At 46.0% G+C, this 13,591-nt stretch overlaps 1 protein-coding gene across 1 annotated transcript in view; it reads right to left on the bottom strand.

Annotated features, from left to right (window-relative positions):
- Positions 1-13,591, bottom strand: part of HPS3 (HPS3 biogenesis of lysosomal organelles complex 2 subunit 1) — an 807,901-nt gene that overhangs the window by 546,411 nt on the left and 247,899 nt on the right. Inside the window, exon 6 of the mRNA XM_069618362.1 lies at positions 10,154-10,235. Coding sequence (XP_069474463.1) covers positions 10,154-10,235 — 82 coding nt within the window. The remainder of the gene's footprint in view (positions 1-10,153; positions 10,236-13,591) is intronic.

The raw sequence follows: 13,591 nt of genomic DNA, 5'->3' as shown, positions 1-13,591 counted from the left end.
ACCGGAACCAACGATGAACCATCTGGACATCCCCCCTCTAATACTACAGGGATAAGAATCACTACCAAAAACTTAATCCACGGCCACCAAAGACACTCACCAGAGCAGGGGTGACCCCCCTCGCCACTCTGGCATTAAATCTCCGCTTTGGCCAAAGCACCGTGAACCCCACCAAAGTAAAGCCTACAGACAACGCCAGTCAACAGGGTCACAGGCCCCACGGCATCCCCCTAACAACGATACCGCAGAGCTGCGTGCACTAAGAAACATTCAACACAGGAAATCAAAACTAGCGCCGATGTGCGGCAAAAATACCCCATGGGCGCCGAGACACCTTCAAGCGCGGACCCATCACAGTATTCCGCAATCCCTGGTCGAACCCTCCTGGGGCGCCCACAACGCACGGGCAGTACGACGTACGGTGCCAACTCCACCAGGCTTCCATCACTAATACTCCCAATAATAGACTATCTCTACACAGCAGTCGAAACCTCGAAGCCAGTCAGCCAAACCAAAGAGCAGACCAGAGTCACCTGTGCAGGAAATTATCCATAAAGAGGAGCAGTCTCGGAACTCTGACATCAGGGAAATCTTACTAGACCTGAAAGCAGGCATAGGAGGTCTTGGCTGCAAACTCGATACGCTAGCCTCAAAGGTCGACCAACTGCAGTATCGCCTGGATAAACATGCGATAGACTGGATACAGTCGAACAACGCGCATCAGACCTGGACGATGGTGCAACGTCTCTGGCCTCAAGAGTGTCAGCGCTAGAGACACAAATGAAGACTGTGTGCGCAAAAACTGAAGATTTAGAAGGACGATCCCGAAGAAACAATATTAGGATCGTTGGGGTCAGAGAGCAACAGCTCGGAATCAAAATGGAAGCTCATGTAGAAAAAATCTGCATGGAACTGTTTGGAGCCGAAACCCTCTCCCAGCTGTTTGTGGTGGAAAGGGCACACAGGGTTCCTAACACTAAACCGATCCCAGGAGCAAACCCACGCCCGATTATATCGAAACTTTTAAATTTTAAAGATTGTGAGTCGATACTCAAGTCAGCCAGGGAAAAAGGGGACCTCCATTACGATGGGGACAACATTCAATTCTATCCGGATTTCTCCCCGGCTGTCCAAGCACAAAAAAGGTCATACACAGCCGTCAAACGTCATAACCAAATACTGTATTCAATGTTCTTTCCTGCAGAATTACGCATCCATTATGAAGGCAAAACCCAATTTTTCAATTCGCCGGAGGAGGCCGGTCACTACCTCGACCAAGCTGGCTGCAGACCTGCCTCTACCAACCCGAGGCCACAGCGCAGAAACCGGATGAGGAGAGATCCACCATAAACCACCACTAGCACATAGCAAGATGTAAAATCAAGGCACAATCACAACCACAAGAACGCTACCACAGAATCATAACTCTACAATTCAAGGGAGCCCTTCCCCTTGGAAGGCTTCTAGCGCCCCGAGCACGGCACTGTTAACTTTCATGTTCATAAGGGGGGGATCAACGTGGGCCAGTTGGGGTTTGCCTACGCAGGTGAGGGATAACTGTTATATGAAGTCGCCTTCGACAGCTCACCTAATCTCTATCATAAGTCAACCTCAGGCTCCCATCACGCCACTCAAGAAATCAAACAGTTCCTTACACACCATCATGGTTCCACCAAGTTCTGCCGTCTACCATACAACCATAATTAAGCATTCAGCCACCATCCGCCAGAACAGCTTAAAGTAGCCACCTGGAACATCCGGTGAGGCAATCATCCAGCGAAAACGCTGAGAATCCTCCATCAAGAGACACAAAATTAATATAGTCTTGCTGCAAGAGACCCATCTCCTTCCAGAATCAGAACATCACTGGGCCAGGCTATGGGGTTGCCACAGGTACTTTTCATCATATTCTTCCTACGCGAGAGGGTTAGCTATCCTGATTGACAGAAAGGCCAACTTCAGCCTGATAGATTCTAAGAGAGATACAGAAGGAAGAACCACTATTGGTGAGGGGGATCCTCGCAGGGAAAGAAGTAGTCCTGGTAAACTCATACTCCCCCCATACAGACGGCCCGAATAACTTCAACTGGGTCATGTCACACTTGGCAACGACCAGCTCAGCAACAATCATCTGGGGAGCAGATCTTAACACACCATTAGACCCCCAAATAGACAAATCACACAATACACTTGGTCGTCCTTCCAAGGCTAGTCTCCAGGTTAAAGAAATCTGCCAAACATTTGACCTAATTGACATTTGGAGACACTCCAACCAGGACTCGAGAGAATACACGTTTCACTCAGCCGTCCACAATACCAGTTTGCGCATCGACTACCTGATGCTATCGGCTCAAAGCCCATTCCGATGGGGCCCCAGCCAAATTCTCCCCAGATCCTTCTCCGATCACTCTATGGTAACACTTGAATGTACGCTATCTAATGCCAAACCAACAGCACTTAACTGGAGATTCAAGCCCGGATCGCTTTCGGACCGCGTGTTCGCAACCGAACTACAACAAGAAATTACATCCTTCCTAGAGGTGAACCAAGGCTTGGGCTTTGTGGGAAACACTAAAATGCTATATACGTGGCATATGGATGGCGAAGGAGAATGGTATTCTGAAATTGATAAGACGAGAACTGACAAGCAGCGAGCTCCGTCTAACGGAGCTAGAACACGAATGCACCATCTCCGAGGAATCACAGCCCCAAGCCGACCTAAAAGAAGAGCTGCTGAAGTTTAAAGAAACAGCAAATCGAGAGCTAAAGTTTCTGGGGCGCAGACAGCAAATCCGTCAATACGGCAAAGGCCAAAAACCAGGAGCACTGCTAGCCCGCTTAATAGCTATTGACAGAAAACCTACGTGCGAAGAACGAGTCTGCAACCCACAAGGGACTCTAGTATACGAGAGGAAGAAATTGAAGATACGTTTCGTACCTTCTATCAAGACCTATATAGCGCTAAACAAACCCCACATCCCGAGATATTACAGGACTTCTTAAATGACACTGAACTCTATTGGGTGGCCAGCGAACTTCGTGAACCTTTAAACGCACCGATATCATTGGAAGAAATTACGTCAGCCATTAAAACTCTCCCAAATACCGAAGCCCCAGGCCCGGATGGCCTTACGGGTCAATTCTACAAGGCCTTTGCGACCACCATAGCCCTGCTATTACTGCAAGTCTATGAGGAAGCCCTAGACCGAGGGATACTCCCACCAACGCTGCGTGAAGCCAACGTTATCCTTCTACAAAAAGCAGGCAAATCCCCAGAAGACTGCGCCTCGTATGGGCCAATCTCCCTGATTAACCTGGACAGTAAAATACTGGGCAAAATTCTAGCGACACGACTACTCCCTCTTATGCCCGCATTAGTGCTAGGCCGCATTAGTGCTAGGCGATCAGGCAGGTTTCATTCCTGGGTGCAGCACAACTTATGGTATCAGAAGACTGTTCGGCGTCATAGAGGCACTCGAACTCTCACAACAGGCGATAGCCGTCCTACTCGACGCAGAGAAGGCCTTCGACCCTGTCGAGTGGCCCTATCTCTTTCTTTGCGGTACTCAAACAACTGGGAAACTTCTTCATCAAAATGGTCTTGGTGCTCTACAATGAGCCTCGCTCCTCCATCACGATAGGTAATACGAAATCCTCCAGTATAAAACTAGAACGTGGGACCAGACAGGGTTGCCCTTTATCAGCACTCATTTTCGCTCTGATAATGGAACCCCTTGCCTCATGGCTGTGCGCCCAACAACCCCATAGGGGCCTCACCATCGGACCCCATAAATTAGTGGTCTCACGTTACGCAGAGGTGATCCTGTTTGTCCATGACCCCCAGACCAACCTCAACCCGCTAATGCGTGAAGTGATTAAGTTTAGTAACATCTCTGGTCTCAAAACTGATCATTCCAAATCAGTGATATTCCCCCTGACACTGCATACTACTAAATTCTCAGATGACCACGGTTTCAGGTGGGAATGCTCCCATGTCCGCTACCTGGGTATGCTTATGTCTCTTAATCACAGCGATATATTTAAAGACAACTACGAGACTACACTGGGAGCACTCCAAGAGCGTATACACAGGTGGAGAACACTCCCGCTAACACTCTGGGGCAGAGCCTCACTGATCAAAATGGTGATCCTCCCCAAACTCCTCTACCTATTCACAAATATACCACTACATCTCCCACGGTCCTTTTTAAAAAAAAAGTTAAAAGCCTGATTCTGGATTTACTATGGGCGGGAAAACCAGCTAGAGTAGCCCTCGCAACATTAGTACTACCAACATCACACGGGGGCCTCGCTCTCCCGGACATCGAGAGATACTTCTGGGCGGCCCAGGCACAATTCTTAAGCCACTGGTACATCACACATTTTATACGGCCACACGTCCAGATAGAAAGGGCCCTAGCATCTCCTAACTTACTACGAACAGTCATCATTTCCCACATTCCGGTACCTCATAACATAATGTACACTGTCCTGGCCACCTACTCAATTTGGAAAAAATAGCACAAAAATACGGGGTACAAACCAGATTTTCTCCCTTGCTGCCAATCAAATTCATCCCGGGTGTCCCTCTAACAGCGGAGAAGGTCTTCCATCAATGGCTCAACAAGGTCAACATCCAATCTCTCTGCGACCTTTTCCCCGATGGCACATTTATAACACCCCAGATGGCCAGAGAAAAAGGAGGTGGCTCTGCACTCGACACGTTCATCTACTTTAGACTACGATACACCCTGCAAGCTCTTTTTCCATCATTCCCTCGTCAACCAGCAACATGGGATATACTGCACAACACAATCCAGGCGAAGGGCGGTTAGTCTCACTGATATACAAAACCCTACTAACAGACACAGCAACCATCGACACTCGCACAAAAACACGATGGGAAACAGCCATCCAAGCCACAATACCTGAAGAAGATTGGACCTATATAGAGCGTCAAACCCAAAAAGTAGCGATCAACACACGTTTTAAGCAAATCCACTTCAATTTCGTGCATCAAACTTACTTTACACCAGCCAAAAAACACACACAACACCCAGAATCAGCAGCACAATGCGAAAGGTGTGGACTCACGGCCCTGACTTTGTCCACCTCGCCTGGGACTGCCCTGAGGTATCCCAATTCTGGATGCAAGTCCTAGAAACAACAGCCGCAATAATAGGTGAGGAGCTGTTGCCACTCCCTGCAGTGGCCCTCCTTAGTCTGACCAAATACTTACACTCCTCAACAAGAAAATTTGCGGCCCTCCTCCTGGTACTCGCACGCAGGAGAATCGCTATGACGTGGGGTCGGGGACCAGTTCCCACTCTAGCAGCCTGGAAAAAAGACATTTTGTACTGTCAAGATCTAGACACTGAATTCCTGCGAACGCTACCCCTGCACGCACAACCTCCCAACATATGGGGACCCTACGTTGCATATCTACTCTTGACAGCAGCTAACACAGACTCACAATTGCAGACCCCATAAAGTCTGCAAATGGACATGAACCAACTTGAAGCACAACTAACCACGAACTGTGGAAAAAAAGGGAACGAGCCACCAGAAACAGCCATTCGATACACAGGCAAGGGTGGGAGGGAAGCATGAGATGGTGAGCCAAGTGGCGTAATTGTTGTTGATGCACCCTATTGGTGAATTCTTGTTTGTTTTTATGCAGAAAATCTAAACAAAAAGTTTCTAAAAAAAGTTGAGTTATCATTCACTCAGAGGGAAAGGCTACCTGAGTAATAGTATCCTTGTAGGATACGTAGGAAATAGCAACAAAGATATATATATATATCTATATATATATTGGAAAAGAGGCCGAAAAGGGATTCCAAAAAGAAACGGAATAGTTACAGAGAGTAATAAAAGAAGTTACAAGAGGCTGTCTGAGAATGTCATATTAGTAAACCAGTCTACAGATTGGTATTAAAGTAAGCTCAAGGAGAATGGAGTCGCTCGTGGAATATATGTTTTCCTAGTGGTAGGGTCAATTATGATAGTTTTGGACTACAGACCATTTCTTTTGGACTTTCACGACTGATTGTTGAGCACCTTAATTAGAAATATAGGCAGCAACATCCCATAGAGATAGGGAAAGTTAGGCATTATCCTTTATTTTAATACAAATTCATTAATCATGTCCACAAAGTGTCTGTGTCCTTTTTCTGACTAGCAACAAACCCTGGGCACCAACTATCCCCTCTCCGACACCTGGGACTGCTGACCCTGAACCAAGGCCCTGCACGTGGCTGACTAGTCTTGGACTGAGTGGATGCATTCTCCACGGATGGGCACGGGCAGGAGCTACTGGAGGGGAGATTCAAAATGAGAATAGCTTCCATCATGTACCTGACCACTTTCCGCTCTCCGTCGACTTCATAGATCAAGGAGCATGGAAATCCCCATCTATATTTAACTTTGCTCCCTTGCAACCATGAGGAGAACCGCTGCATTTGCTTCTCTTTGACAATGTCAATGGAGCAAGATCTTGAAGGAGCATCAACTTTACACCATTATAGGAAAACTCTGAGCGTGGGCCTCCTTCGTGATCTTTTTTCACCTTGTAGAGGTGGACTTTCATTAAAACATCTGGAAATTAAGCTATTCCGTAGCTGAGTTGCCTAGTATACACTGTGTGTGCGGTCGAGTTCCACTGACTCCAAATGTTCCGAACCCAAGAGAAGAGTGTTCAAGAGGTCCCAAACTTAAGAGTAGCCCGAACCTTGAACCTGAGTGGGTATTCCATGAATCCAGATGTTATCCCACTTGGACCTGTTCTCAGCATCCTCCTGACACTCCTGTAGGAGCCGCTGCTGTTCATCCTGGACGGAAATTGTATTGTCAATGAGCGATAGGTCCTAACTAAGTTCAAAGGTTGTGTTCTCTACATCATCGAACTGGGATTCAGCAACCTCAACCCTCTTGGTCAATGGCCGTGACCTTCTGGGTGAACTACAAAACTGCGCTCTGGAACTCTCGCTTCATTTCAGCCACCATCTGCAGGAGATCCTGTTTGGTGGCGGGAGCCGCCAAGTCACCCTGATCTTTGGGACATCCACCTCTTGAACATGCACTGAGGGTTCAGTCTAACACAGCTTGTCCTGAACGTGCATCATGGCGATGACATCAACACACTTGCCAGATTTCATGGATTTGGGCACCATCCCAAAAGTAGGTACCACCTCCAGGCACTTCTGGCATCAGGGAGATGTCAGAGGGTGTGGAACTCAGCTGCACGCAGCAAGGCAAACCAGTTACATAGAGGCAGGTGGTCGACGTCAATGCCTATCAAGCAGGACAGGAGTGGGTGAAATCCTGCAGGAACTCTGCCGGAGAAGGGAGGCTCTACATAGACCAGAGGATAGGGGAGCAGCCCTGCTCTGTAGACTCCATTTGAATGAGTGCTTAATCAGGAAGGGGGATTTCATGGGGCATCGTGGAAAAGTGCGAGCCCTGTAGTTCACCCGCAAGAAAGTCCTCACAGACCACAGACAGGATGACAGGGGTTCCCTTAATGCTGCTCAAAACAAGCATGTTGCCAGCATTTATACCCAAAGAGATTCAATATGGAGGGAGATGAGCAGGGTCCAACCTCCAACAGGGCCTCTCCAGGATTACCAGGGAGCAGCCGCCATGGAGAATTCCTCTCCGGGAACCATTCTGCAGGGTCACACACGCACTGTTTTACTCCCTTAATCCTCCAGGTGCGCTGCCTCCGAGGGGAAAACTCTCCTGCATACCCAGGAAAGCTGCCTGGGCCCTAGCAAAAGCAGCAGAGTCAATGCTGCGGGATAATGAGCGCACACTCACTAAGTCAACATCTTGGGCAGCGACTGCTGCCAAGGGCACAAATCTTCCAGCTCCTCTGCGCAAGATCGATACCTGGTGTCGACTGCCCCCCTCCACATTCTTCAGGGCAGAATGACTGTGGAGCAGTGCAAGCCAGCTATGCGGGTGGCCCCTAGAAGTACAGTAGGACAACTGCCTTGTCCAGCATCAAGGAGCCAACATTGAGCTCCTCCAGCTCGACACTCGGCATAGCCAATCCCCTTATGTTTAAAGTGATTTTTCTTCTGCTGCCCTTCAGCTTTCAGCTGTCCCAACCCCTCTCCTGTCCTATAATTCATGTTCCTCGCTCTCTAGTCATGCATTTTATTTGACTAATGGCAGGTACCCCATTTATCTTCTTTTTGTCCTTCGGACAGCTCCTCGTATTTTCACGGCATGTAGGTGTCCTACACTATGTTTATTTTATATTACAACTGCTTGGTATTTTCCATTCCCCTCTGTCCTGCAACCACACAACTCCTATTCATTAATAATGTGGAGCCTTCATTTTTTCAAACCTTTTCTCACTTTTGGTTTGCAAACTTTACAGTGTTTTCAAGCTTTCGAAGTTTAATATTTGAAATAAACACTATACCCTGTATAGGCTTAGAGGTTGGCTTTCTGTGTACTACTTTCTGACCCAATGCAAGTAAATGCATGCACTATAGTAGGCAAACAATTTAAGTTTGTCCCATGCATATCCCATCCCTCCTTTCCAATGTGTTAATGTCATAGAATAAAGACATATGTGGGACCATCGAAGCCTATAGAGTGTATGATCATAGCATGTTATTTCCAGTTAGTGCAACAAAGCTAGAGACCATATCGTTTTGTGCATTTTTTCAAAATTAATTTGCATAATGTGTTCAACAGTAGTAGATTATACAATACAGAAAGATGGAAGTCAAGTAAGCTCACATAAGAAATTAAATACTATTCACAATCACATGGAACTGCAGATTCCAATGACTGTTGTGTATGACCTCCTGCCATTTCACTGAATCTTTTTTCACCTAAATACATTTCAATACAAACTTGTAATTGAAAAAACATTACACCACAGAAAATACCCTGTTAATTAAAGTGATGAGTTGTAAAGTGATAGGGTCAGCGCTAGGGTTAGAGAAATTAATAGGGGCAAGTGTTTAGGGCTCAATTAGAATTAGGTATAAAGAGTGGCTTCATTTGTTTTGGAATTTTTTGCGTATCAATTTTAGAATAGCAAAGCAAACTTAAATGCACAGAGAGAACAAACACAAGCCACAGATCAATATCAAAATTAGAAAGAACCTGTGCAAGAGATATTCAAAGAAAAGAAAGCCATTAACTGCTTGGGGTTTAGAAGTAGGGTTAGAATGTAAGGTATTGTCTAAGAAAATACAAAATTTAGAAAAACCAAAAAAAAATATTTGCAAATGAGGTGGAGAGGGAAGTTGTGTTTGGAAAGGAAAAACGATGTTCAATTATATTACATTACAAATTGTGCTATTCGAGTGCAAAGGTCAGAGAAATTGAATTCTGGTAAAATATGACCTAATAAAACAACATAGATTCATCTTCTACACAGGCAATATTGTCCAATCAAGAATAGAACTAGAGAGTCGTCACTCCTGGGAGGTTGCTGGCAGACTAAGCAGTACAACGATGTAGTCAAGGAATCCATCCTCCATTGTGCATGGGTTTAAACAAAGGGGAATATGGCTTAATAAGAACAGTGGAACAATGTTATTTATTTGAAACCAAAGAGGATTTCTTTTTTTTGTTTGATTAGATACTTAGACAACTAACCCAATTCCTGCCAAAAGCTGTGATGGTTGAACTGTGTCACTGAGGTCATGGACAAGGCATACAAGTCGTCCTAAGTATCAGATGTATTGACAGGAAAGCTTCAGATTTCAAGAGCTACTGTAATTTTAGTTCAACCACTGAGTGTGGAAGGGAGGCAGGAGTCTGGTGCCAGGTGATACATTTGACACTCTGGAGTCCAAGATAAAAAGACACATTTAATTAAAATATCACACCATCATCTGGGTGAAATATTGTAATCAACTATAGCCAGCTTCAACCAGGTTGTGATCTAAAAGTACTTTGTAGCAAAACACGTAGCGCACAACAAGCAGCCTTACAGTAGATTTCTAACCAATTGATTCCATGACTAAGACTTCCATGCAGTCAGACCTTTCGACATTTAGCAAAAGCATCAGAGAAGAGAATTGACAAAGCATTGAACTATTTTGCAAACACGTTTTATTATTCTGATCAAGTCAAAACCCGTCACAGAAAATCAACAGTATTTTAAACAATAGCTAGAAGGTACCTTCATCGTGGTATCAATATATGGATCATCATCCCGAGCTGCTGCTGCGCTGCAACGTACAGTGAAACACTGCAGGTTCGTACTGCAAAAGAGTAACAAGAACAGTTAATTTACAATTAGTCCAGAAACAACAGTCATGCAGTGTTTACAATTATACTCCGTCAAGACACAGTCAGAAAACTAAACAGTATTCCTCATGTTGAGAGAATGAGGATTAGCAATTAATTTTACTTTCAGTCAAATGCAGTCAATGCAGCAGAAGGCAAGCTTGTGAACTTCTACTTTGAAAATACAACGTTGAGCTACTTTAAAATGTTATGTATGAGGCAGGTAGTGTACAAAGTGATTCATGCATCACAAGCCTCTGGAAGTCTTCATAACATGCCAAGAATAGTATCAAATACAGAACCCGGAAGGCATACACAGCCTGAAGCAGAGCATCATTGATGCTGTGTCTAAGTTTCCTGCCCATTTGTGGAGTTCATTAGTGGGGTGGCCAAGGGAACAGAGTACCACCCATGAAAGAAGATTATGGGGCTGGGAGCAGTCTTGGGAGGATCTTCTGGTCATGCTCACTGAACCCCTATCCCAAGGCAGGGTTCACTCACAGGATCCCTAGTAGACACCCTTCCTTTTTGGAAGGGCTGCGAGCTTAATGGGACAAAGGATCAGGGACGTTTTGGGTCCCCTGTACCTAAAGGGCCCCAGCAGTACTTGCTCAGGTCACTTGAACCAACCATGGAGGCATACACCTGGGAGGTGTAGACCATCTAGTAGAAGGTAAATCTGTCTCACCACAAAACACAGTATTCTCAATGCCACTGGCAACTCAATAGCTACTGCCCTTTTAAGGGAGGTGAGGTACTGTGATCCCACAGGACCGACAGTGGCTGTACACCAAGCACTTCTCCCGCAGAAATCCCATCTAATTCTAGAGAGGGATCTGAAGTAGGAAGGGGAAATTGGACGGTCAACCAGCTATCCATTGCCTCCACTCTCAAACAGTTGAGAACAGAGACAACGGAGTCCACCCTAGAGACCGGGTTTGGGGAGGATAACCAGAAAGCACACTGCCTAGGGGGAGAATAAGCCAAACCCAACTACCACATCGAAAATCGAATCCATCCACTGGGAGCCGACCACCCCATGCGATCCCAACATCAAACATCAGCTTCCTGAAGTGACACACCAGAGTTTCTTTATCCAGGGAGAAACTGGAAGGGTAGGACCAGGCTGTCGGGTACAGGGAGGATAACCCAATGGGAGTTGTGAGCCAAACCCAAGGCCCATAACCAAACTGTAATCCACCTGAGGGGGCAGAGCCAGATATCTAACCAACATGCCAGCTAACACACCTGAACCATCCCCCCCTTTCACCAGAGGCGCTGGGATCCGAGAACACAGTTCTATAAAACATACTGCCTCACTCTGCAAGTGTGGGAATTGGGGGAAGGATCTGGAGACTTGAGAGAGGAGGCAAGTGCTATTTTGGATCTGGTCAGAGGAGAGAGCAGGAGGTTGCTCAAGACCCAGGGGACTGGAGAGATCTGGAGTGGTGGACCACATTGGTACCACAGAGTTCAGTAGAGAGGATGGGACAGTAGCCTAGAGAGGGGCTGCACATGATTCCAAAAGACTGAAAGAGGTATTGGGCCAAGACACCAGGAAGGTGAGAGGAATGGATAAGGAGGGTTCCCTAGTGAGGAGGGTGGTGCTAACAGGAGCAAAGAAGGGCAGCGAGTGGTGATAATGGTACAGTTGAGGGTGGTGCCCACATGAGTGAAGAAGGATCCCAAAGGGGTGAAGCTCTTAAAAGTCATACCAGAGAAGAGGAGGGTGGTGCTCAAAGGAGTAAATAAGGGAAGGATAGTGGCAGCAGTTCCCAAAGGGGTGAAGATGGTGAGAACAATGACAGTGGAGAAGAAGGTGAAAGCCTTAGACGGGAACGTTTTGATTAAGCAGTGTACTCTTGTGAAACAGGGTAAGGAGTATGGGACAGAGGAGACAAATAAGAGAAACGGCGGAGGGCGACTAGGATTATAGGAATTCAAATGGTTAAAGGTAGAGTTAAGTAACAGAGAGGCCAGGGCAATGGGGATACCAGTTGGATCATCACTGGACGGGTAGATGACAGAGTAGTGGGATGTACTCTTAACCTGACGCACATCCTTGAGTTTGGGGTTTGTCCTAACCTCATGCAAAGCCCTCTTGAACCTGACATAGGGACCAGACATTTCTTTTAGGGTCAAAATCTGTTGACCATGCGAGGCCCCGTCCTTTTACCTCAGGTTCCAATAGGAAACTAATTAAGGGCTATTTGCTCTCCCCAAGGCACCAAAGATAGCAGACGATTAAGTGGAATGATAACAGAGACAGCCTATCTACGTCTTAATGGAACCATGTTATGAGGGAGCACAAGGTGACAAGTGACATTTTTTAAAGTCACAAGCTTTGTGTCAAAGGTCCCTTGACCTATACAGCTGCTTTTGATGGTGAGGCAGTGTTGTGCCTTTCGTTTGTGAATACAACCCCCAATATGTCTTGTCAGTATAGTGAATGGAGTAAGGCTTTCCAAAGTAGCTCAAATAAGTATATTCAGCCCCATTTATGAAAAATATGAAACTTAAGGTGACCATGTTTATTCTCACACCACTGTCCATCTACTGAAGTCTCTCACTCCAACCTTTGCAGTCCATCCTATTTGCAGCCAGAAAGAAACTGTGCCATCCAAACAACAAGGCTTTGTGGTTACGAAAAATGAGACATGGCTGTTTTCTGCAACATGCAGTATAGATGCTGTTCTCAAATTAAAATGAGTGAGGCAACAGTGCAAACGGGGAAGTTGGTAATTTGGCAGACATTTTAAAGTTGAAGCGTTGGCATGTCTCTTCAATGACACAGCTATAACAGGCATAGATAAAGTAAATGGATCCAGATTTGCAAATGTTGAGGGTATGACTGGTCATGTTAGGGCATAGCTGTCAAGTGCGTTCTGAAATTGTAAACTTAACTATTCATTAGCTCTTGTCACAGATGGCGCTCAAATCACATCCTCTCTCACATGTCTCCCATGGGCTGTCCTTCCTAACCCAAGTTTCATAACCGCAGGTTAGCACTATTGACCGGCAATCCCTTCTGTCTGTTTTCTGTCTTATGCTACGGATGACTCCCCAAGACGCTGGCTCTCTACAACTTCCTCAGGGACTTCCATATGTCTGTACTCTATCCAGTTGTTATTTTTCTGAGGGAATTAGTTAAGTGTCTTGCACTTGCTCAGTTCAATTCAGGCTTGTTCACTCAAGCCCACGCTCACCTTTCCTCTTCTAGTCTCAATGTCCCCATTTCTCCTTACTCCTCCCACCAATTCTCTGTCCCGCCGATGTTTCAACACTCTTAGTTATCGCCTCCACTCTTTGATGTTACAAAAAATCAGAAATA

Source organism: Ambystoma mexicanum, chromosome 10 (assembly GCF_040938575.1).
Source record: "Ambystoma mexicanum isolate Mex_15411 chromosome 10, UKY_AmexF1_1, whole genome shotgun sequence".
In the NCBI taxonomy this organism is placed as follows: Eukaryota; Metazoa; Chordata; class Amphibia; order Caudata; family Ambystomatidae; genus Ambystoma; species Ambystoma mexicanum.
Note: the sequence above shows the minus strand (reverse complement) of the source record. Positions and strands in the feature narration are given on the sequence as shown.